The sequence below is a fragment of the Carassius gibelio genome, chromosome A15 (genome assembly GCF_023724105.1).
Source record: "Carassius gibelio isolate Cgi1373 ecotype wild population from Czech Republic chromosome A15, carGib1.2-hapl.c, whole genome shotgun sequence".
Classification (NCBI taxonomy): Eukaryota; Metazoa; Chordata; class Actinopteri; order Cypriniformes; family Cyprinidae; genus Carassius; species Carassius gibelio.
This window is the reverse complement of record NC_068385.1, coordinates 138312-161904: the sequence shown is the minus strand read 5'-3', so window position 1 is coordinate 161904 and position 23593 is coordinate 138312. Positions and strand designations below refer to the sequence as shown.

General features: G+C 41.5%; 2 protein-coding genes across 2 annotated transcripts in view; both read right to left on the bottom strand.

Annotated features, from left to right (window-relative positions):
* LOC128028896 (serum response factor-like) overlaps positions 1-23593 on the bottom strand; it is a 190813-nt gene that overhangs the window by 83654 nt on the left and 83566 nt on the right. The window lies entirely within an intron of this gene.
* The window catches only part of LOC128028804 (NACHT, LRR and PYD domains-containing protein 3-like), a 15519-nt gene continuing 969 nt past the window's right edge, over positions 9044-23593 (bottom strand). Inside the window, exons 2-8 of the mRNA XM_052616138.1 lie at positions 23260-23408; positions 23021-23134; positions 20664-22490; positions 18532-18715; positions 18098-18258; positions 9531-9701; positions 9044-9221 (exon numbers count right to left, since the gene is read on the bottom strand). Of these exons, the coding sequence (XP_052472098.1) occupies positions 9044-9221; positions 9531-9701; positions 18098-18258; positions 18532-18715; positions 20664-22490; positions 23021-23134; positions 23260-23408 (2784 nt within the window). The remainder of the gene's footprint in view (positions 9222-9530; positions 9702-18097; positions 18259-18531; positions 18716-20663; positions 22491-23020; positions 23135-23259; positions 23409-23593) is intronic.

Below are 23593 nucleotides of genomic sequence, written 5' to 3'. Positions count from 1 at the left end.
TCAGAATTCAGTTTTGTTTGACTCTCCCTGACAATATCTCACTCTTAACCAAAACAAGCTTCCAGTTAAACGCTTAAAAACTGACCAAGACAGACCACAGCAAACGCAAACAACTCGTTCAAGCAATCGGTTTCATTTTGTAGTGGCAATGAAATATTAAAAAGCCACTCAAACGTTACTCTGGCATAAGATCAAGTGCAGCATTACAACCAGGCGCCACATCTGGGGCTTCAAAGTCTGAGCCGATTTACCCTACAGCTAGACCAATGCGAGACTGGTTTAGGATTTCAACCAAAACAACGGCCCAATATGAAGAACAGGATATCATTTACAACACCTTTAAATAAACTATAGGTTTGACGAAGACTTATTAGCAGTTTCGACCTTAAAGTCCAATTTGTTGATTTAATGATATTTCAAGGAGTTCAGAAAAAAGGTTGAAAGAATCCCACACAAAATAATATACCACGTCACAAGAACTAAACTGATATGTGGCGTCACAGGACTTTCCCCCTTTCAAGTAAGTTACACTCAAGTTTCAATACGCGCTGAACATGGAGAAAGTTCACTAGTCCTTATGACGACTTTCCGTAATGTCACATCTTGGCTAACGTTAAGTTAATCGAACCAAAACAGAGAGCCGCAGTCAATAAAACCGCAGTGCTAGTCAACGCACCCCTATCATCAACGCGTTTACACTACAGCTTTTGTTTACGGTGAAGAACAGCTGATGACAAATCCAACAAAGGTAACGCTATCTAAGGTTAGCGTGTGCTGACCGAGGGCCGAAGAGCAACCTGTATTACATGGGAAATTCTGACTTAGCAACTTCCGATGGTAAAATGCGGTGATCTCCTCGGGATCCACGCCACCCTCTCATCTGAACACTTAACCCAGCGATCGCGTGCTCACCTGCTGGCTTCTGGCCGCGTAGAGCTACCAAAAATGAATTGCGCCGAATTCTCTTCAATCTGCTTTGCTTGACGCCCGCGTTGGTTAAGGATTTAACCTGGTGCGTTCAAGGACCCACTTCACTAGTGACACGAGTGGCGTAATGACGTACGCTCTCTGCTCCGCCCAGGCCAACGGGAACACTGAAGAGGCGGGCAGATAAAAAAAGCAAATGTGGTCGGTCATAGTAAAAGGAATTCCTACTCTTTATTTAAAAGCCACTTATGGATTTTATAATTCAGCTAAATTTAGTAATGTTTTGAGATATATTGTGCGGTGTGTACAAATACAATGTATATTATGCAAATTAATTATACTAAACCTTTCCAAACCACCATAATTTTACATTATTTCTGGTATTAAACCTAAATATATGTGAAAACATCAAATACTATACAAAACACAAACCATTAAGATCTAGAAATACTATATGCAATTTAAGACAGACTCCTCCCAGGTCTCTCACACAAATTGCATCCTGTATGTAGGCTCTGAATCATCCTCACCATTTACACTTACCACTTATAAACCCCACAGTGGTGATGCTCTAGCATCAATATAATAAAAGCCAACACCATCTGCAAATCTATAACTTACCTGAATATTTAAGAGAAGGAGCCAGAAGATTCTGGGAATCTGTAGACATGCGTGAACAGTTGCTGTGTAGTTCTCATTACCAGGTAAATGCTTCTAAGTTCTTTCATTTGAATTACTGAATGTGTAATACAGTATAAGTCAATAACCTTAGTCTAGTGACTGAGACTGGTGAGTTTGTGACTATGAGATCCGTGTATACGGCTGGCACAAGACACTAGAGTGCAATTGAACAACCACAATATGATCAATCATTTATATTATTATTAAATAATATTAAAAACCTTTTCATAATGGGAGTCAGATGAAATAAGAGGTAATACATATAAAAACATGTATTTATTATATGTTTGCTGTGTTGCATAATAGGAAAGATAGTAACAGTAAGGAACCCTTCTGCTATGCTAATGGCTGCCGTCCTTGGACCTTAGGTGGACCTTACAGCATTTAGTAGTGGAGTCCTAAATAGGACTGGCAGACTAATTCTGCAATTCTTACACCACCAAAAGAGACGAGACGGCAACCGCTTCAGCATATACCACCGGAGGGGAGGATGGTTAAATAGAGTGAGAGGAAGCTACAGAAATTATCAGACTAGAAAGTGCTTTAGAAACAAAGTGATGTGAAGTCACACACATGACGGTGTGATTGTTGTGGGTCTCTGTTGATTGTGATGTCTATGTATGTAGCAGCTCCTTATTCGCCATCAGCAAATCCTAAGGAAAGTAGCCGTATAAAAACTGAGAGTCCTATAGTCAAACACACAGACAGTCACATAAGAAACATTACTGCTGTTACATCACATGACATCAGTCAGAGCTATTCTTATTACAGCCAGAGATATGAATGAAAAACTGATCACAGATTAATTACAGTAAATAATCAACAACTCTATCTTTATCACTTACACACAGAGACACCATAAGAGTTAAAATATACAAAGGGCGAGCGGGGTCAGATGAGCCCATTTCTACAGACGGTGTGTTTAAAGTGAGCACATGACAGTAATGGGTCCAACTTGCATATGTACATACATTTCAGGATGTGGTGCCTCTTTAGGGATAATGATCTTGAATCTAAAACAAACTGCTTTCAAAATATAGCTTCCCAAAAGAAGTGGTCTCTTGGCTCAACTTGCCCCCAGTGAGGGTTAAATTGAGCCAAGGGAGAGGATAAGTTGAGCCACGTGGAGTTAAACTGTGCCACTCATTAAAATAAAACATTTTCAGCTCATGCTATATCAAAGGAATAGATATTCAATAAAAATAACTTCTTGTGAATGGAAATACAATTTCATAAAAACTTAAATGGCAATTGTTCATTAATTTTTCAATTTTTAATTTTTCAGAAAAATAAAATAAAATTCAAAACAAAGAATGAAAAAAAATATACAACACAGTAATACATTAAAATAATACTTTATAAACAAAAGAAGGGGTGATCCACTAGCTCAATTTACCCCACTCCTATCATTTTAATAAACTTGTATCATCCAACAGGTCAGAGCTAACATCATGCTAACAGTATAGCCTCATATTATAACTTCCTAAAGCACAAAAGTTTTTTTATATGTAGTTGCCAATTATCCAGTGGGCCTCTTACCATCACAGGCTGAGTAAAATGAATTACTCTTCATATATTTGTGGTCATATCACCAATTTTGTTTAAGGTTGCCTAGAAACAAGGAGTAGCTCAGCTTCCCTGCAGGCTAAAGTCACCCCACTCACATAAATCAACCACAGAATTACAGGGTTAGTTCGCCCCAAAATGAAAATTCTGTCATTTATTTCTCACCCCCATGTCGTTCGAAACCCAAAAGACCTTCATTCATCTTTAGAACACAAATTTGTTTTAAATTGGAGAGCTCTCTGACCCTCCCATAAACAGCAACGGCAACATAGGCAAGGCAAGGCAAGGCAAGTTTATTTATATAGCACATTTCGTACACAATGGAAAATTCAAAGTGCTTTACATAAAAGAAAGTAAAATAATCATGAAGAAAAATAATAACAAAAATAAAACAAGCAATTTTAAAACTTTTAAAATTATTAAAACATTTAAAAACAGTTAGAAAATGATTTTACATAAAAATAATAATAATAATAATAATTATAAAACACTGAAAATATAGTGCAATCAGTTTGGACATTGCACAGTGCTCATTCAATAAATGCACAGCTAAAAAGATGCGTTTTGAATCTAGATTTAAATGTGACTAGTGTTTTAGCACATCTGATCTCTTCTGGAAGCTGATTCCAACTTCGGGCAGCTTAGTAACTAAAGGCGGACTCCCCTTGTTTTGTGTGAACCCTTGGTATTTCTAAATGACTTGATCCTAGTGATCTGAGTGCTCTGTTAGGTTTATATTCAGTGAACATATCTGCAATATATTTCGGTCCTAGGTCATTTAGTGACTTATATACGAGTAAAAGTACTTTAAAATCAATCCTAAATGTAACTGGAAGCCAGTGTAAGGACCTGAGGACTGGGGTGATATGATCAGATTTTCTGGTTCTAGTCAGAATCCTGGCAGGAGCGTTCTGGATGAGCTGCAGCTGTCTAATGGTCTTCTTGGGAAGGCCAGCGAGGAGCCCATTACAATAGTCCACCCTGCTGGTGATAAAGGCATGAACAAGTTTCTCCAAGTCTTGACTGGAAACAAAACATCTAATTCTTGTTTTTTAAATGATAGTATGCTGATTCAGTTACTGCTTTGACATGACTACTGAAACTAAGGTCTGTCTCCAGAATCACACCAAGATTCCTGACTTGATTTTTAGTTGTTTGACCCCTAGAGTCAAGGTATGCATTCACTTCATCTTTGTTTCCAAATGCAATGACTTCAGTTTTTTCCTTGTTTAACTGAAGAAAGTTCTGGCACATCCAACTATTAATTTCATCAATGCATTGGCAGAGGGAGTCAATGGGGCTGTAGTCATTTGGAGATAAGGCTAGGTAAATCTGGGTATCATCAGCATAGCTGTGATAGGCAATTTGGTTCTTTCTCATTATTTAACTTAGTGAAAGCATATACAGGCTAAACAAGAGCGGTGCAAGAATTGACCCTTGTGGGACTCCGCATGTCATGGACGTCCAATTAGACTTATGCTCTCCTAGACTCACATAATAGCCTCTCCCTTCTAAGTATGATCTGAACCATTTGAGTACCATCCCAGAAAGCCCGACCCAGTTTTCCAGTCTCTCTAGTAGTATGTTATGATCGACAGTGTCAAACGCAGCACTGAGATCTAGCAATACCAGCACCAATATTTTGCCAGAGTCACAATTTAAGTGAATATCATTTATTATCTTAATGAGTGCTGTCTCTGTGCTGTGATGTGGTCGCAAACCAGATTGAAAATTGTCCAGGTATCCATTTGAGTTTAAGTATTTGTTCAGCTGATTAAAAACTACCTTTTCTATAATTTTGCCTATAAAAGGAAGATTAGATATTGGTCTAAAATTGCTCAAAATTGTGTTATCAAGATTGGTCTTTTTCAGGAGGGGCTTTACAACCGCAGTTTTTAGGGAGTTTGGAAATGTCCCAGAAAGAAGTGAGGCATTCACCACTTCTAAGAGATATGCTTTCAAGCAGTCAAGCACACTTTTGAAAAAAGATGTGGGAAGTGTGTCAAGATAACAGGTTGATGATTTTAGGTGCTGCACTATGTCTTCCAGAATTTTGCTATCAATTGTTTCAAAAATAGACCTAGTATCTTTTTGATATTTTGGCCGAATCTGTCTGACCTCTGCATTACTTGAGGATGTGCTAATCACCTTCCTGATATTTATGATCTTCTCAGAAAAGAAAGAAGCAAACTCATTGCATTTGCTGTCTGATAGCATATCACTGGGAATCTGACTTGGGGGGTTTGTCAGTCTCTCAACAGTGGCAAAAAGAGTCAAGTGTTATTTAAGTTACTGTTTATTAGGTTTGAGAAGAAGTTCTGTCTAGCTATGGCTAGTTTCACATTAAAAGCGTGAAGGATGTCTTTATAGATGCTATAGTGAATTTCAAGTTTCGTCTTCCTCCACATCCGCTCGGCTTTTCTGCATTGTCTTTTCATAGTCTGAACTGCTGTTGATCTTCTCCAAACTGATTTCTGTCTGTTTGTTTTCTTACTGACTATTATTGGTGCAATATCATCAATAACATTCTTAACTTTTGAGTTGAAGGAATCAAGGAGAATATCAACAGAGTCTGCAGAAATGCTTGGTGTTAAAGATATAGCCTCCATAAATAGTACACTTGTGTTCTCGTTTATGCATCTCCTTCTGACAGAGACAGATCTAGATTCAGTGGTAGCAGAGATCAATATATCAAAGAAAATACAGAAGTGATCAGATAGTGCTACGTCCTTAATAACAATGGATGAAATGTTTAGACCCCTATTGATGATTAGATCTATAGGGTGTCCACCTTTGTGTGTGGGTCCATGCACATGCTGAATCAGGTCAAAGGTGTTTAGAACCGTTATCATTTATTTTGTAGTTTTGTTTTCTGCATTATCTATGTGAATATTAAAATCCCCTGCAATTGCAAAACAGTCAAACTCTGAGGAAATTATTGATAACATTTCTGTGACCTCTTCAACAAAGGCTGGAGAGTATTTTGGAGGCCTGTAAATAATAATAAACAGAATGCATGGATCACCTTTCAGCACAATCCCTAGATATTCGAAAGACAAGTACTGACCAAATTACACTTGCTTGCATTGATAGATATCTTTAAATAGAGCAGCTACACCCCCACCTCTCCTAACAGTCCTGCAAACACTCATGTAAGTGAAGTTAGGAAGGGCTGCTTCATTTAGGATTGTTGCACTGCAGCTGTCTTCTAGTCATGTTTCATTTAGAAAAATAAAATCCAGATTGTTTGTGGTTATAAAGTCATTGATTAGAAATTATTTATTTTTTAGTGAGCGAATGTTTAAAAGTGCTAACTTGATGGCAGTGCTTTGTGTCTTTACATCAATCTTAGTTTGATGCATAATAGGCCGCAGATTAGATGAGTTTGCCCTTCGGCTTGAAAAGGCCTTAGACTTTCTATCACGTGATAAAACTGAAATAGAGAAAGCTACAGGCACACTGGGTTGCCGCTTGTTCAGTAGGCATTTGTCAATGTTGCTGCTTTTATAGCGGGGACCCGACACATATCACTAAGAGCTGCTATCAGTTGTTTTTGGTTCACCTTCAGCAGATAGAGGGTTTGGGCCCTGGCGCTGTGGCAGCGGTCTGAGAGCTATCATAGGAACAGGGCCCACAGGCTTTGGTGGTTGGGGGGCCCGGCGTTTTTAAGTTGATATCTGCGGGCTAGCAGTGAATGAGTGGGAGAGTTTAGTCCCAACATACACCAATTCCTCCATTTTCTGTGAGAAGCACAGAAGTGGAGATGCTGGAGAGAGGGATAATGTGTCTGGTGAGATGGGCTGTGTCTCTGGTGTTTCTGGTGGCTGTGATGTGTTGTCCTGGCTTCCCTGGCTGTTTTCCAGAAAGTCGTACTTGGGTGGTGAATCTTGTAGCTGTTTTGATACATCCCAGTCAGTCTGTGAAGAGCTCTGTTGGCAGGGCTCAGCAGGGATAGTGTCTATCAGCAGTGCTTGTTTTGGCTGCGTGGTATTATCAGTGTCCTCACAGAATATAGTGAGACCATTTTAATTTTAATAGTCTAATTTATTCAAAAGTTATTAACATTTATGTGATATTTCATTATAACTATTGGCCACAAGGTGGCGCTGCCACCAAACTTTTTGAGTACCTTTAGGGCATGGAGCCGAATATTTTTGTAATTATTTGCGAAAGGATATGATGTTGCGTTCAAAAAATACAGCATTTTAAAACATAATTCAAAATGGCCGACGCCTAAAATGGCCGACACGGGAAAATTGGATATCATTCGACTCGACATGACTCACTGAATCGAAAGAGAACAGTTGTGTGATTTTTGGCCAAACCATTCAGAAGTTATAAGCCAAAATATGCATTTTTCATATCTCCTGACCACTAGGTGGCGCTGTGTCGAAACACTGCAGGTAGTCTCAGGTCATGCTTATTATAACACACACCAAGTTTGGTCTCAATATGCCAAACCGTTGCGGAGATATAGCCTCACGTGTATTTTTGCGTGCTTTTCGTCATATTTTTTCACGTGTCATTCGAGAACGGTTGAACGAATCAACTTGAATTCCATAACTTTTTGCCAGCATGGTGTGAAGATGATCTGAGCCAATTTTCGTGAAAATCTGACAAACCGTCTAGGACGATTTCGAATAAATAGGTTTTTTGAAAAATTTAAAATAACGAAAAAACTAAACCTTGCGATTTTTGAATTTTGGGGTTCATTCAACTTGGCATGAGCCAAGGATTCCATTTCCATTTTCTGGCTTACGGTTCAAAAGTTATTAGCATACAAACATTGAAAGTTTGGACAAGTGGTGGCGCTAGATAGTTGGAGTTAGAGACTTCAAATTTACTATAGTTAATGTTGGGACTGTCCTCTATCAGTGTGCCAAATTATACAACTTTCCCGCAAACGGTTCTATGGGCTGCCATAGACTTGCGGCGGAAGAAGAAGAAGAAGAAGAAGCAGAATAGTAACGCCAACGATTACAATAGGTGCCTACGCACCTTCGGTGCTTGGCCCCTAACAAGAAGCAAAGCGCAAAGCAGTAAGCTAGAACGTCTGAACGGTAGCAAAGCCGGAAGCACACCCGGAACCTAGGAATAGTACATAACTGTACTATTCCTAGGTTCAAAATTGTAGTAAGGACATCAGTAAAACAGTCCATGTGACATCAGTGGCTTAGGTTAAATTTACGAGAAAACTTGTGTGAAAAAAAAAAAAAAAGATCTTATTCAACAATTCTTCTCCCCTGAGTTACTGTCTTCCACCATTTTAGAGTATTACAATGCATACGCATGCTTTGCCCTAAGCATAAACAACGCTGAATATGCAGATTACGTTCATGTGTGCGTGCTTTCTCTTGAACGTAAACAACGTTGATTACATCGAATATGTTCTTGGATACTCTCCATAATGGAGGAAGATGTAACTTTGTGAAGCAGATTTGTTGAATATATTTTTATTTTTGTTTTCTTTGCGCACACAAAAAGTATTCTCATAGCACTGCAAAATCAAAGTGGAGCCACTGATGTCACATGGACTGTATCACCAATTTTCTTTACTACTGTACGTTTCTGGACCTGGGAACATTACAGTTGCGTTGCTGTCTGTGGAGGGTCAGAGAGCTCTCTGATTACATCAAAAATATCTTAATTTGTGTTCTGAAGATGAACAAAGATCTAACGGGTTAAAAAATGACATGAGGGCGAGTAATTAATCACATAATTTTTTGGTGAACTATCCCTTTAAACTCTGAAGTTACAGTTTCAAGTACAGAGACTAAAACAGAGCTATTATATTCTCCAATTACACACAAGGGAGGTCTGTTACTGGACTTGGGTCATTTAAAAAACTTTAAGTAAAAATATACTCGCATTAGGATAAAGTCTCCAGTTTATAATTTGGATCATCCTTCAGATCAGATAGATAATTCATACTAGAATCTCCTAGCTCATTCCCAGACACCTTCAGTTCTCTCAGGTGTGAGGGGTTTGATCTCAGAGCTGAAGCCAGAACAGAAAAACCTTCATCTGTGATGCCACAATTCATCAACCTGTAGAGAACAATGACACAATTTGAATTGTAGTGCTGTGGCTGTAGCTTGTTATTCAATGTGGTCTCAGAGCAGGAGAAGAGATATAATGACAAATAATTACCACATACTGCTGCTGATGGAATTTACTTTGCTTTTTCCCATTACATATCATTTATTGACTTGTGATCAAAAACATCATTTTTTCATGTTTGGTCTAATCTGGCAACTAAACAAGGTCACAATATACTACATTTTAGTAATAGGAATTACCATAAAGGATGTTTTAATAATAACAAAGATTTGTTACTATTAGAGAGATGATCTTACCACAGTATCTCCAATTTACAGTGTGGATCCTCCAGTACAGCAAAAAGCAGAGTCACTGACTTTCCTAGTTTATTTTCAGACATATTCAGATTTCTCAAGTGTGAGGGGTTTGATCTCAGAGCAGAGGCCAGAGCAGCACAAGTTTCATCAGTGATGCCACAATTATTCAACCTGTAGAGCACAATGACATATTCTTAAATGTTTACTTCAGATCAGATCAGCTTAGCAGTGAATCAATTATTAAAGAGAACTTAAAAACACACATATATGAGGGATCATTGGTCTAAAATGCCACAAAGCTTAAAACATGACCATAAACATCTTAATACATCTTTTTTTATTAATGACACCATTCACTTCATAGCTTTTAGAGTTCTACTCCATAGAGATTCACTATGTTGTATGTATGTGTGCATACAGGTGTACCCTCCATCACCAAGCACAGTAAAATCTGAGATCACCTGGATTTATATGCAGGTATTTTTAAAACATAATTATAATGTAAAAGCATGTATAGACACAATAAGTGCATTGTATCAAATTATTCATTTAAATGTAAATACATAGTAGTTAAGGCCACCTAATATGAAGTGGGACCCATATTTCTTGTATAATTATATTTATTATACCATGTTTGACATGCAAATTTCCATGAAGAGAGCCACAGTTTTGAGCATGATAACAGTATGAGCTGTACATGGTCAATCTGCCAACCTGCCCAATCAATTAGAGGACACCACTTCTAAGTTATATATTATAATAACCATTGGGCACTTTATTAGCACTATTAATTACCTGTCAGACACTTTATTTCCATTTGTTTTAAAGTTTTCTTAATTATCTTTATAATAAACACATCCAGAGCTAATATGCAATGGAAAAGAATGGGATCAGGAAAAGGTATATTTGTACTCATGTCCGTGTCCTTACTCTCCCTCTTACAATAATTACTTTTTTCTTTTAGAATATTTGTTACAGATAATTAATTTAAAAGGATTTGTTATTGGTGGTAAGTATTCTGTTTGATGTCAGGACCCAGAAGAGAAAGACTAATTTGCTGCTGGTTCCACCAAGATTTACCTGTGGGGTTTTATAATGGAGTTTTCAATTTATGAGTAAAATAAAGCCTGTAGTAAACATATCTTTAGAATACTTTGGCATTTTGTTTAATTTTGAAGCTGTTGTGTTTATTTTTGAAAATGTGTTTTTCTAATAAGTAAATAGTCAGTCTCTGTCCCATGTTTAGTTTGTTTTATTTCTTTCCAGGTGTTCCCCGCATATTGTGTTAATTAGCTCCAGGTGTTTCCTATGTTGTTTCATTAGTCCCAGGTGTTCCTCGTCTTCCCATTAGTCTTGTCCTGTGTTTAAATAGTGATTCCTGTTTAGATTCTCTTTGTTGGCTGTTATATATCTTCTGTAAGTTCCTGTGCTTTCCATGTCTTTGAATTAAAATTCCATGTTGAATAAAAATCTCCAGCATCTCCTGTGTCTCCTTGCTTCCTTGTCCCTTTTTGTTTTGTTGTAAAAAGTATATTGTTTTCCTTTTCGCGTCGTGCCCTATGGATGAACGAGCAATGTTCATTGCTGTGGCTTAGGCAAGCCACGACACTGTCATGTATGTGAGGGCGTTTGTGCCACTCACCATTGCCAGCTCCCTCGAGGGAGAAATCCTGGTGACACTGTTCTAGATTGGGATGACTTATCATCGCACCGCGGAGCTCCTAGACACCACCAACCTCGGCTGGAAGGAGGCAGTCATCCGGTGTCTGGAGATCCTCCGATCCCAATCCGGGACCCATCAACCAGCTGTCCCCAAGTCAAGCCCGTCACCGGTTCATATACCATGCAAAGTTAAAAGGACTTTAATGTGGCAAGTCCGACGAACATTAATATGGCAAGCCCAACGAACATAAATGCAGCAAGTCTGCCAGCCCCAAATCTCACTCTAGTGCCTATTCCTCGTAAGTGACTCGTAAATGCCTTCCAGAACACCCTCCAGTATCCGATTCCCAGTTAAGCCCAGGATGGCCTCCTGGTCCCCCATCAAGCCCAAGGAGGGCTCCAGGCCCTGAGTACAGACCTGTACATTTCCCCAAGTTTTAGTTTTTTTTTTTTTTATCTGTTCTGTCATGGCCGACTGAGTCCCCACATCTGTCATGGCCTCCTGAGTCTCCTGTTCCACCATGGACTCCCGAGTCCCCAGATCAGCATGGAACCCCAAACCGGATCTGCTCTTGTAGGCCACTGTCCAGTGCCCACCCCCCTTCTCCATTGGATGTGATGTGGCCTCGCCTTCCAGAGGGAGTGTTATGTCAGACTTAATTAGCCCCCATGTGTTTCATATGTTGTTTCATCCAAGGTGTTCCCCATCCTCCCATTTGTCTTGTCCTGTGTATAAATAGTGATTTCGTTAATAGAAGATTTTAAGTTCCTTTGTTGTCCTTTCGTTAATAGTAGATTTCGAGTTCCTTTGTTGGCTGTTATACATCTTCTGTAAGTCTTTGAATTAAAATTCCATGTAGAAGAAATCTCCAGCATCTCTTGCACCTCCTGTCAGAGCGAGACTGGGACCCAGTTGCAGGTGCTGAAACAGGGTCAGTTTATTAGATGGGCTTTAATGTCAAAGAAACATTACAGAAAAAAAATAAAATTAACAAACAAAAACAATCCAGGAACAGGGCAGTCTGGGGCAGATCCAAAGGAGCCTCCTGGATGAATTCCACTTGGAAATCCACTGATGCAATGCCCAGATAAACTGACAGGGAGGCGGGGGCGCTGTTGAGGTGGGGAACTGGTGGCACGCTGCAGCGCGTCGAAGAAGAAGAGTTACAGCGGTCGGTGATCGCGAACCCGGAAGGCTGAAGAATAGCGCTGCCTGAAAGCAGGAGGAGGGGGGAAAAAACTAAACTAGAGGATGAAAACAAAACTGGCCAAAACGGGACCCAACTCCTCTCATCCGATTCTGAAATCCCCGACCTCGATTTCTGACATCCAGCAACCTCCTGACAGTGAAGGCTGGGGAACCATCCACTAGACGGGGAGGGGGAGGGGGAGGGTTAGTAGCAGATGGGTTAAGGCGAGAATGAAACACAGGCTTGACCCGAGAAACATGAAAGACTGGGTGTACCCGACCAAGTATGGGAGGTAACTTGAGCTTTACCCCCACCGGACTCAATACCTTGGTGATCTGATATGGCCCCATGAACCTGGGGGCTAACTTGCGAGAAGCCACCCGGAGAGGAAGGTCCTTGGTTGATAGCCATACTTTCTGACCACATACGTAGTGGGGAGCAGGAATATGGTGACTGTCAGCCGCTGCTTTGGTTCATCTGGAAACCCGAGCCAAGGTTTCCTCAGCCCTCCTCCAGGTGCGGCGACACCTGCGGACGAAGGCTAAGGCAGACGGAACAGTAGCATCGGGCTCCTGTGAGGGGAACATAGGAGGTTGAAAACCAATGGAGCACTGGAATGAAGACATACTCGTGGCCGCCACTGGCAAGGAGTTATGGGCATTTTCAATCCAGGATAACTGTTGGCTCCAAGAACTCGGATTATGGGACGTCAGGCAGCGGAGAGCTTGTTCTAGAACCTGGTTTGCCCGCTCGGACTGCCCATTGGTCTGAGGGTGAAAACCTGTCGACAGACTCGTAGAGGCCCCGATCTGTCGACAGAACTCCTTCCAGAACTGGGAGACAAACTGTGGCCCCCTATGAGAAACCACGTCCACTGGAAGGCCATGAATCCGAAAGATGTGGTCAACCACCACTTGAGCTGTCTCCTGAAGGCAGTTTGGGAAGGGGGATGAAATGGGCTGCTTTAGAGAAGCGATCAACCACCGTCAACACTACAGTGTTACCCCTCGATGGTGGAAGACCAGTGACAAAGTCAAGGGCTATGTGTGACCAGGGGCGGGAGGGGATGGGTAAGGGGTGTAGCAGACCAACAGGAGGCTGATTAGAACTCTTGTTCTGGGCGCAAATTGGGCAGGCAAACACAAACTGCCTGATGTCCTGGGCCATGGATGGCCACCAAAATCGCTGGCGGATGGCAGCCAGAGATCTCCGAACCCCAGGATGACAGACTAACTTGGATGAATGCCCCCACTGGAGGACTTCAGGGCGCAGCACAGCTAGCACGAAAAGTCTACCCTCTGGGCACCCCCTTGGCACCTCTCTCTCTCGTATGGCTTCCAGCACTCTCCTCTCTACGTCCCAGGAGAGGGACCCCAACACAATTTCTTTAGGGATAATGGTCTCAGTTGGTGCACCGGTTCTCTTGTTATCCCTGTAAAGACGGGAGAGGGCATCAGGTTTAACATTTTTGGAGCCTGGGTGATACGAGAGAGAGAAGCTGAACAGGCCAAAGAAGAGTGCCCATCGGGCCTGGTGTGAACTCACCCTCTTGGCCGAACGGACGTATTCCAAATTTTTATGGTCCGTCCAAACCAAGAAGGGCTGCGCTGACCCCTCCAACCAGTGACGCCACTCACCCAACAGCTCCCGGTTCTCTACGTCATAATTCTGTTCTGCTGGGCTCAGGCGGTGAGAGTAGTAGTCTGGGGGACCTCTGAGAAAGGACCGCACCTACTCCAATCTCAGAAGCATCCACCTCCACAATAAACTGACGTTCAGGGTCTGGAAATGAAAGAACAGGAGCAGAAATGAACCGGGACTTTAGGTCATTAAAGCCTTCTGAGCCTTCAAATTCCACCTAAACGGTACCTTAGTGGTGGTAAGAGCTGTCAAGGGTGCAGCAACCTGACTAAAGTTTCTGATGAAACGCCTGTAGAAGTTGGCAAATCCCAGAAACCGCTGCAGTGCCTTGCATGAGTCTGGAGGTGCCAACTCGGCTACGGCCCTTATCTTAGCGGGATCTGCTTTGATTCCCTCCGCCAAAATGATATAGCCCAGGAAGGGAACTGACTTTGAGTGGAAAATGCACTTCTCTGCTTTAACGTATAGCTGGTTCTCCAGCAGCTGTTGTAGCACCTGGCGCACCTGTTGGGTGTGTACCAGAAGTGAAGGAGAAAAAATAAGAAAGACATCAAGGTACACAAAGACAAACTTGTTAACCATGTCTTGCAATACGTCATTAACCAGGGCCTGGAAGACAGCTGGGGGATTCGTCAGGCCAAAGGGTAGCACCCGGTACTCATAATGTCCCGAAGGAGTGATGAATGCTGTCTTCCACTCATCCCCCTCTCGAATCCGAACCAGGTGATAGGCATTACGGAGGTCCAACTTACTGAAGACCTTGGCTCCCTGCAAAAGTTCAAAGGCAGATGACATTAAGGGACGGGGGTACCTATTCTTAATGGTAATGTCATTCAAACCTCTATAATCAATACAAGGGCGCAAGGAGCCATCCTTCTTCTTAACAAAGAAGAATCCTGCGCCGGCAGGAGACGAGGAGGGACGGATGAGACCGGCATCAAGGGACTCACGAATATATTTGTCCATAGCCTCTCTTTCTGGACCAGACAGGGAATATAACCGACCCCTGGGCGGATAAGTGCCTGGGAGGAGGTTGATGGCACAATCATAAGGCAGGTGAGGAGGCAGGGACACAGCCCGGGACTTGCTGAAGACCTGCCGCAGATCACAGTACTCCTCCGGCACCCTGGACAGATCAGCATCATTCACCTGTACAACAGGAAACACAGCACCAGGAAAAGAGGCAGAACCCAAACAAGACTCAAGACAAGACTGCTTCCAAGACAAGACTGAGTTTCTGGCCTAATCCACACGAGGGCCGTGCTGCACCAACCACGGGTGTCCCAGAACCACGGGGGCACTCGGGGAATCAAGAAGGTACAGCTCGGTTATCTCATGGTGATTGCCCGAAACAATAAGACTTACAGGAGGGGTGAGGTGAGTGATGGTGGTGATAGGACAATCATCAAGAGACCGAACAGAGATAGGAGTAGAGAGGAGAATGGCAGGAATTCCCCACTGCTTGGCCAGTGCCGTATCCATGAAACTACCACCAGCCCCAGAATCCACCAGGGCCGAACAGGAGTGACTAGAGCCTCCAAACTGGACACCCACGGGAAGTAGTGTGCGGGAAGAGTGGGGGAAATTAAGAGGAGATGTGCCCACCAGAATCCCCCTGGCTACTGATGGGCCCTGGCTTTTAGCTGGCATTTTCCGACGAAGTGTCCGGCCCTCCCGCAGTAGAAACATAAGCCCCGGGTGAGTCTCTCTTGCTTCAGCTGAGGAGTTAGACGCAGACGTCCCACCTGCATAGGTTCAGGGTCAGCAGGAGATGGCAGAGGCAGGACCGGGTGGATTCGCTGGTCATTTCTCCTACCCTCCAAGAAGTGCGAGCAGTCAGTTGTTGGTGACGAAGGCAAAGGCGGCTCTCTACGCGAAGGGCTAAGTCGACCAGATCATCAAAACTGCGTGGAAGCTCTTGGGTGGCGATCTTGTCTTGGATCTCCTCATCTAGTACAGCGCGGAACACGGCTCTGCAAAACCCCTCATTCCAGTCACAGGCCGCTGCTAAGGTTTTGAATTCAATGGCAAACTCAGTCACTGAACGGCCTCCTTGCCGTAGCCGTGCCAGCTGGGCTGCTGCCTCATCACCCCAAGCAGAACGATCAAATAACTTGACCATCTCCTGTCGAAAGTCCTCAAAAGAAGCACAAAAGGGAGCCCGGGCCTCCCATACTGAAGTTCCCCAGTCACGGGCGCAGCCTGTAAGGAGGGTTAAAACATAAGCCACCTTAGTCTCTTCCTGGGCATATCTGAGGGGCTGGAGGGCGAAGACTAGGGAGCACTGAGACAGGAAGGCTCTGCAGGAGTTAGGGTTCCCATCATAGGGAGGTGGGTTGTTGGTATGAGGCTCAGGTTCATGATGGGTAGAGGAGAGGCTAGTGGGGTCCTCCGATCTGGCAGATGTCTGTCTTCGAAGTTCCTGGAGCTGGGCGGTCAGCTCCGACAACTGGGCATTAAGGAACTCAACCTCCCGGGAGGTGGATGTTAGCTGGGAGGCATACTGGCCCAAGTGAATGTCCTGCTGGGTGACGGCTGATCTGAGGGGATCTGCACCTGCTGAGTCCATGGTGGTCAGATCATTCTGTCAGAGCGAGACTGGGACTCAGTTGCAGGTGCTGAAACAGGGTCAGTTTATTAGATGGGCTTTAATGTCAAAGGACAGAAAAAAAAATTTTTTACAAACAAAAACAATCCAGGAACAGGGCAGTCTGGAGCAGATCCAAAGGAGCCTCCTGGACGAATTCCACTTGGAAATCCACTGATGCAATGCCCAGATAAACTGACAGGGAGGCGGGGGCGCTGTTGAGGCGGGGAACTGGTGGCACGCTGCAGCGCGTCGAAGAAGAAGAGTTACAGCGGTCGGTGATCGTGAGCCCGGAAGGCTGAAGAATAGCGCTGCCTGAAAGCATGAGGAGGGGGGAAAAACAAAACTAGAGGATGAAAACAAAACTGGCACGATCTCTGCGCAAGCTAATCAAGAGGTGAGGACAAGGCTGAGACATGAACGAGATCAACACGACGTTCTGACAACGGACAGCACACATGAGGAGACTAAATAGAGAAGGAGTGATTGTGATGATGCAGAGCAGGTGATGGTGACCAATAACAAGATAATAATGAAACAAGAGGGCGGAGACGGGCACCACGGTGACACAGAAGCACATGGTAAGTGTAAACAACAACACACACTATAGGGAAAAACCGAGCGGCAACCTCCCGCTCTCTCTCGTGAGGCCAATAAGGAAGTGACTAAAACTGCAATTCATCGACTGGCCGCTTGAGGCTGGCTGCAAAAGGGAGTCAGTCCCATAGACTCCCCATGTTAAAATGCCCAACTTTACAGCAGAAAAAAACATGTTTACAGCCTGGTTAAAAAATTATTTTGGTCTATATTGCTAATTTTGCCCTTCATGACACTTGTTAGGGGGGTGAATTTTTTTAAAACTCATCCGTTTAAATTATATTAAGACTTAAAGTTCAGCATAATTAAGGGCGTGGCCACTTGAGTGACAGGTGGATTGCGGCTGCTGACAATGCCGTCGCACTAGGTGGGTGTGGCTTCAGCAATCAGCTCCAGCCTTTTTGCCCATTTTCGATTAACCAAGAGAGTCGCGCGGTGACGCGCTGCCAAGATGGCGCCAGCCCGCTCTACACACTTTACGCTTCAAAACCGCTAATGAGGAGTCTATGGGTGACGTCACGGACACTACGTCCATATTTTTTTACAGTCTATGGTAAAAACAGACAGATCAGCCCGGGGACGTGACACCTCCTTGCTCCTCTATCCCTGGGTAGCGTGACAATAAGACAATAATCTTAAATATAAAAACATTATAAATCTCTTTGGAAATTTGAAGGAACTGGTGGCAAATTAGTCTTCCGGGCTCTGATGTCATACCTGCACCACTATATACCTACCTTTTGCATTTTGTCTGACTTGTCATTGCATTTTCTGACTTTGTTTAAATTTTTGGTTTTATTTTTGGATTTGTTATTTTGTTTTCAAAACGGTCATTTGTTTTGCACCTCATAAACAATTTTTGGTACCATTTTGGTAATTTTGGATTTTACCATAGTATCTCCAGTTTACAATGAGGATTCTGTAGTACTTCCGAAAGTAGCTTCACTGAATCTCCTAAATTATTCACAGATATTTTCAGTTCTCTCAGGTGTGAGGGGTTTGATCTCAGAGCTGAAGTGAGAGCAGCACAACCTGCATCTGTAATCCCACAGTATGCCAACCTGTAAAAACAATGACACCCTCTTCACTCTCTCAGATTAGATCAGTTTAGCAGTGAACCTATTATTAAAGATGAGTTACAAATGCACCAATCTGTACATTTGATGGATTATTAGAATGAGACCGAAAATGGCACAGAGCACAAAACATGATTATAAAACATCTCATTCAAGCAGGTAAAATTGTTATTATATGCACCATATCTGTATTTTATGTAAGATGTCTGTCTTATGCAAAATCAAACATATACGCATATACGAGTCATATGATCTTTCCTCAGTTTCTCCAGTGTACAGTGAGGATCCTCCAGTACAGCAGAGAGCAGACTCAGACTTGAAGGACCGAGTTTGTTCACAGACAGATCCAGTTCTTTCAGCTGCGTGGGGTTTGATCTCAGAGCTGAAACCAGAACAGCACAACCTTCATCTGTGACGCCAGAATTCCACAACCTGTCAACAGATAAAAATCAAAGTGTGAAATGCTACAAAATCCTTCAAACAACATGCTGCAATTAAAAACAATTAGCGATATAATTTATTTAATTCATACCATGAGGGCAAAACTACATTTAACTGGGAAATTTACACAAATATAAAGTTAAGGTTTATTTAAATCAAAATGTATGTATTAATTGCATAAATGAATGTAATTAATGTATTAAGTAAAACACATAACTTATCTTATTTAAAGCTGCAGTAGGTAACTTTTGTAAAAATACATTTTTTCATATTTGTTAAACCTGTCATTATGTCCTGACAGTAGAATATGAGACAGATAATCTGTGAAAAAATCAAGCTCCTCTGGCTCCTCCCAGTGGTCCTATTGCCATTTGCAGTTACGGACTGCTCCTGATAAGAAAACAACCAATCAGAGCTGCGGTCCGTAACTTTGTTTGTGTTCAAAATGTATAAAAAATTATATAATAAGCGAGTACACCATGAATCCATTTGCCAAACCGTGTTTTTAGCTTGTCTTGAATCACTAGGGTGCACCTAAAATAAGTGTTTATATTCAGACTATTTTAGATTGCTTCAGGGTTACCGCGGCGGAGTAACCCAGTACCTTTGTGATTCTTCATAGACATAAACAGAGAGAATTAGTTCCGGCTAAGATGTTCTTCCCGCAAGAAGCAAGCAGTTCTTTTTATTAACCGCTAGAGCGTCAAAAGTTACCAACTGCAGCTTTAACATGTTTAAAACAACAGTCATGGCCAAAAGTTTTGACAGTTACACAAATTTTGTGTTTTGCAAAGTTTGCTGCTTCAGTATTTGTAGATTATTTTCCCATGTTTCTATGGTATGCTGACAGTGTTGACTCTTGTTCTTCATAATCTCTGCAGTTTGCTCTGGCATGTTGGAAATTAGCTTCTGGGCCAAATTCTGACTGATGACGATCTGGCTCAGCTCGGTGTTCATCTTCAGTTCTCTCTTCACAGCAGTTCAGTCAGTGTACTGTTTGAGTAAATGAATTACTCGTGGATATTGGTTTGTTTGAACTCAGAGGGAGTGTCAGCCACATTAAAAAAGTTAACAGCTTAAGTCATTTGTGGATCAATACGCATTGGAGACGTGAACCGTTTAAAACGATTCAGTTCGATTTGGTGTTTAAATAAATTGGTGAATAATTCGTTTGCGAACCGGATATCACAAACTGCTTTGTTGTTCTCCCACAACAGACACGGAAGAGAAGACAATGATGAATAAAGTAGTTTTTGCTATTTTTGTACCAAAATGTATTTTCAATGCTTAAAAAAAATTCTAATTGACCCTCTGATGTCACATGGACTACTTTGATGATGTTTTTCTTACCTTTCTGGACATGGACAGTATACCGTGCATACACTTTCAATGGAGGGACTGACAGCTCTCGGACAAAATCTGAAATATCTTAAACAGTGTTCCAAAGATAAACGGAGGTCTCACGGGTTTGGAACGACATGAGGGTAATTTATTAACAACAAACAAACAAAAACGTATTATTAATAACTACCTAGTAGATTTCAGCTTTTGAATTCAATAGTGTGTACTATGATGCATTAAATGATACATCACATTTTAGTTTTGAGCTACTCTATACATGAGCTACCTCTCCTTGTGTTTGCTTGGTCTTGTATGCCAGTGGTTTAAAACTTACAAATATTTACATTCTTTCTTCATGTGCAAGAATATTTTTAAGAAATGTTAAACCCGAATTATTATAATGCAACCACTCTGACTTTGTTTGAATGTCTGGAGGAATCTTACACTAAATCTTACATGTCACAGAAAACAAAAATCTAAATCAAAAGACTGACAACTAAACACTGGAAATCATCTGCCGCACTGATGATTTATGAGCTTTTAACTTTGATGTTTTTAATGTTTAAACAGTGAATGTATTGTTCTCCGTGACACTTACTGACCTGATCTGGATTCTATAATCACAGGCAGCAGCTTCTGAAGAACTTTCATATTTTCATGTGTATTCTTTCCTTTAACAAATTTATCAAGACGAAACTCATTCAGCTCATCCTCTGACGTTAACAACACAAAAACTAAAGCTGACCACTGAGATGAAGAGAGTTTGGCTTCACTTATTGTTCCAGATTCCAGATACTGTTGTATTTCTTGCACTAGTGAATGGTCACCCAGTTCATTTAGACAGTAAAACAGATTTATGGTTTTCTCTGGAGAGTTAGTGGTCCTGATCTTCTTCTTGATGTGCTTAACCGTTTTCTCACTGCAGTCAGTTTCCTCATTGCTGTCAGTTTTCTCATTGCTACTTCTTGACCATTTTATTAGTCGTTGTAGGTGAACCTGATGAGTCTTCACTGACAGACCCAGAAGAAACCGCAAGAAAAGGTCCAGATGTCCATTTTTACTCTGTAAAGCCTCATTCACAGCTCTCCAATGGAGCTTAGATAATGAAACATTTTTAATCGTGAGTTGAAAACAGCTTTTAGCTACACACAACGAACTCTGTTTGGTGATTTGGTCAAAAACATTTATGTTGTTGCTTGTACAGGAGAGGTGGGCATATAGAGCTGCTAGATGTTCCTGAATGCTCAGATGAACAAAGCAGAAGACTTTCCCCTGATACAAGCCAAACTCCTCTCTGAAGATCTGAGAGCACAGTCCTGAGTACACTGATGCTTCTGTCACATCAATGCCACACTCTCTCAGGTCTTCCTCATAGAAGATCAGGTTTCCTTTCACAAGCTGCTGGAAAGCAAGTTCACCCAGTTTGAGAATCATGTCTTCATCTGTCACATTCTTCTCATAGTCCTTCTCATGTTTGATGTTGGTCTGAATGATCAGGAAGTATGTGTCCATTTGAGTGAGAGTCTTGGGAATCTCTTCAATCTCTTCTTCACTCAACATCTTCTCTAGAACAGTGGCTGAGATCCAGCAGAACACTGGAATGTGGCACATGATGTAGAGGCTCCTTGACGATTTCAGGTGTGTGATGATCCTGTTGGCCAGGCTCTGATCACCGATCCTCTTCCTGAAGTACTCCTCCTTCTGTGGCTCATTGAAGCCTCGTACCTCTGTCACTTGATGGACACACTCGGAGGGGATAAGATCAGCTGCTGCTGGTCTGGAGGTGATCCAGATGAGAGCAGAGGGAAGCAGATTCCCCACAATGAGGTTCATCAGCAACACGTCCACCGAGGCTGATATATTACACAACCTCACATTGCTCTGAAAATCCAGCGAATATCGACACTCATCTAGACCATCAAAGATGAACAGTACTTTAGATTTGTCACTGGACATTTCCATGTCTTTAGTTTCAGGGAAGAAAAACTGCAGGAGATCTGAAAGACTGAGTGTTTTATCTTTCATCAAATTGATTTCTCTGAAAGGAAGTGGAAATATGAGATGGACATCCTGATTCTCTTTCCCTTCAGCCCAGTCCAGAATGAACTTCTGCACAGAGACCGTTTTCCCAATGCCAGCGACTCCCTTTGTCAGCACAGTTCTGATGTGTTTGTCTTGTCCAGGTAAAGGTCTAAAGATATCATTGCATTTAATCGGTGTATCCTCTGTTGCTGCTCTCCTGGATTGTGTCTCAATCTGTCTCACCTCATGCTCATTGATGATCTCTCCACTCTCACTCTCTGTGATGTAGAGCTCTGTGTAGATCTCATTCAGCAGAGTTGGGTTTCCCTGTTTTGCTGTTCCCTCATTAAGACAAAAGAATTTCTTCATCAGATTTGATTTAAACCTGTTGAGGAATTCATGGCTGTAAAATTAAAATACCACATTATTACATGGGTTACATAGGTATATGTACAGAGTCTTTTTTGTATTATGAGACACAGATATAAGGTTTATGAGACGTGTCAGTTATTAATAATGTATTTGAGCAATGTGTGATAGTGCATTCCATCAAAATCACCAAAATAAATAAATAATCCAATAATTTACCTGACACCAGGATACGTGCTGTCCTGTGGTTGATTCATAGACTGGTCATATTTCTTACAGGTGGGTTTTTGTACAACCACACTGGGTGGCAGGATTAACCTTAAATCATGAAACAGACACTTGGTGGGCATTTGTGGAATGTTTCTTATTACTTGAATATCAGTTGTGACTTTATTAACAATGCTGCTGCTCAAGGTCACAACTGTATATATATATTTTTTTTACTGATTAAAAAAAACAAAACCTTTTTTAAATAAATACAGAAAATAATAATAATAAATAATTCAACTTTTATACTCTACTAATTATAATATTATAATATCATACTTTAAAGAAATGACATACTCATGGTTAAGCCTTGTGTCGTCACTCTTTAACTTAACTGGACAATCCAAGGACTCGTCACTCTTTATAGACACACAGCTGGGCTCTGGTTCTGATCTCTTCTGGTGAACAGTACTGTAAGAAAGAGAGATTAAAAAGTAGTACTATACAAAACGATGTACTTTCATATGTGTGTCTTTCTGTGTGAGCAACTCAATATCACAAATATGTCAATTATGTCTGTTAATGAGATATATTACCTGAAATTTTGTGGATCATCTATAGACGTGTCACTCTTAAACTTAACTGGACAGTCCAAGGACTGGTCACTCTTTATAGACACACAGCTGGGCTCTGGTTCTGATCTCTTCTGGTGAACAGTACTGTAAGAAAGAGAGATTAAAAAGTACTACTATGCAAAACGATGTGTGAGCAACTGTTAAAATATCAGATGAAGAAAAAAATCTAATTATGTATAACATAAACACTTTATATATAACTTGATATTATAAAAATATCATTGATGTCTGTTAATGAAATATATTACCTAAAATTTTGTTGATGACTTACAAACTTGTCACTCTTAAACTTAAC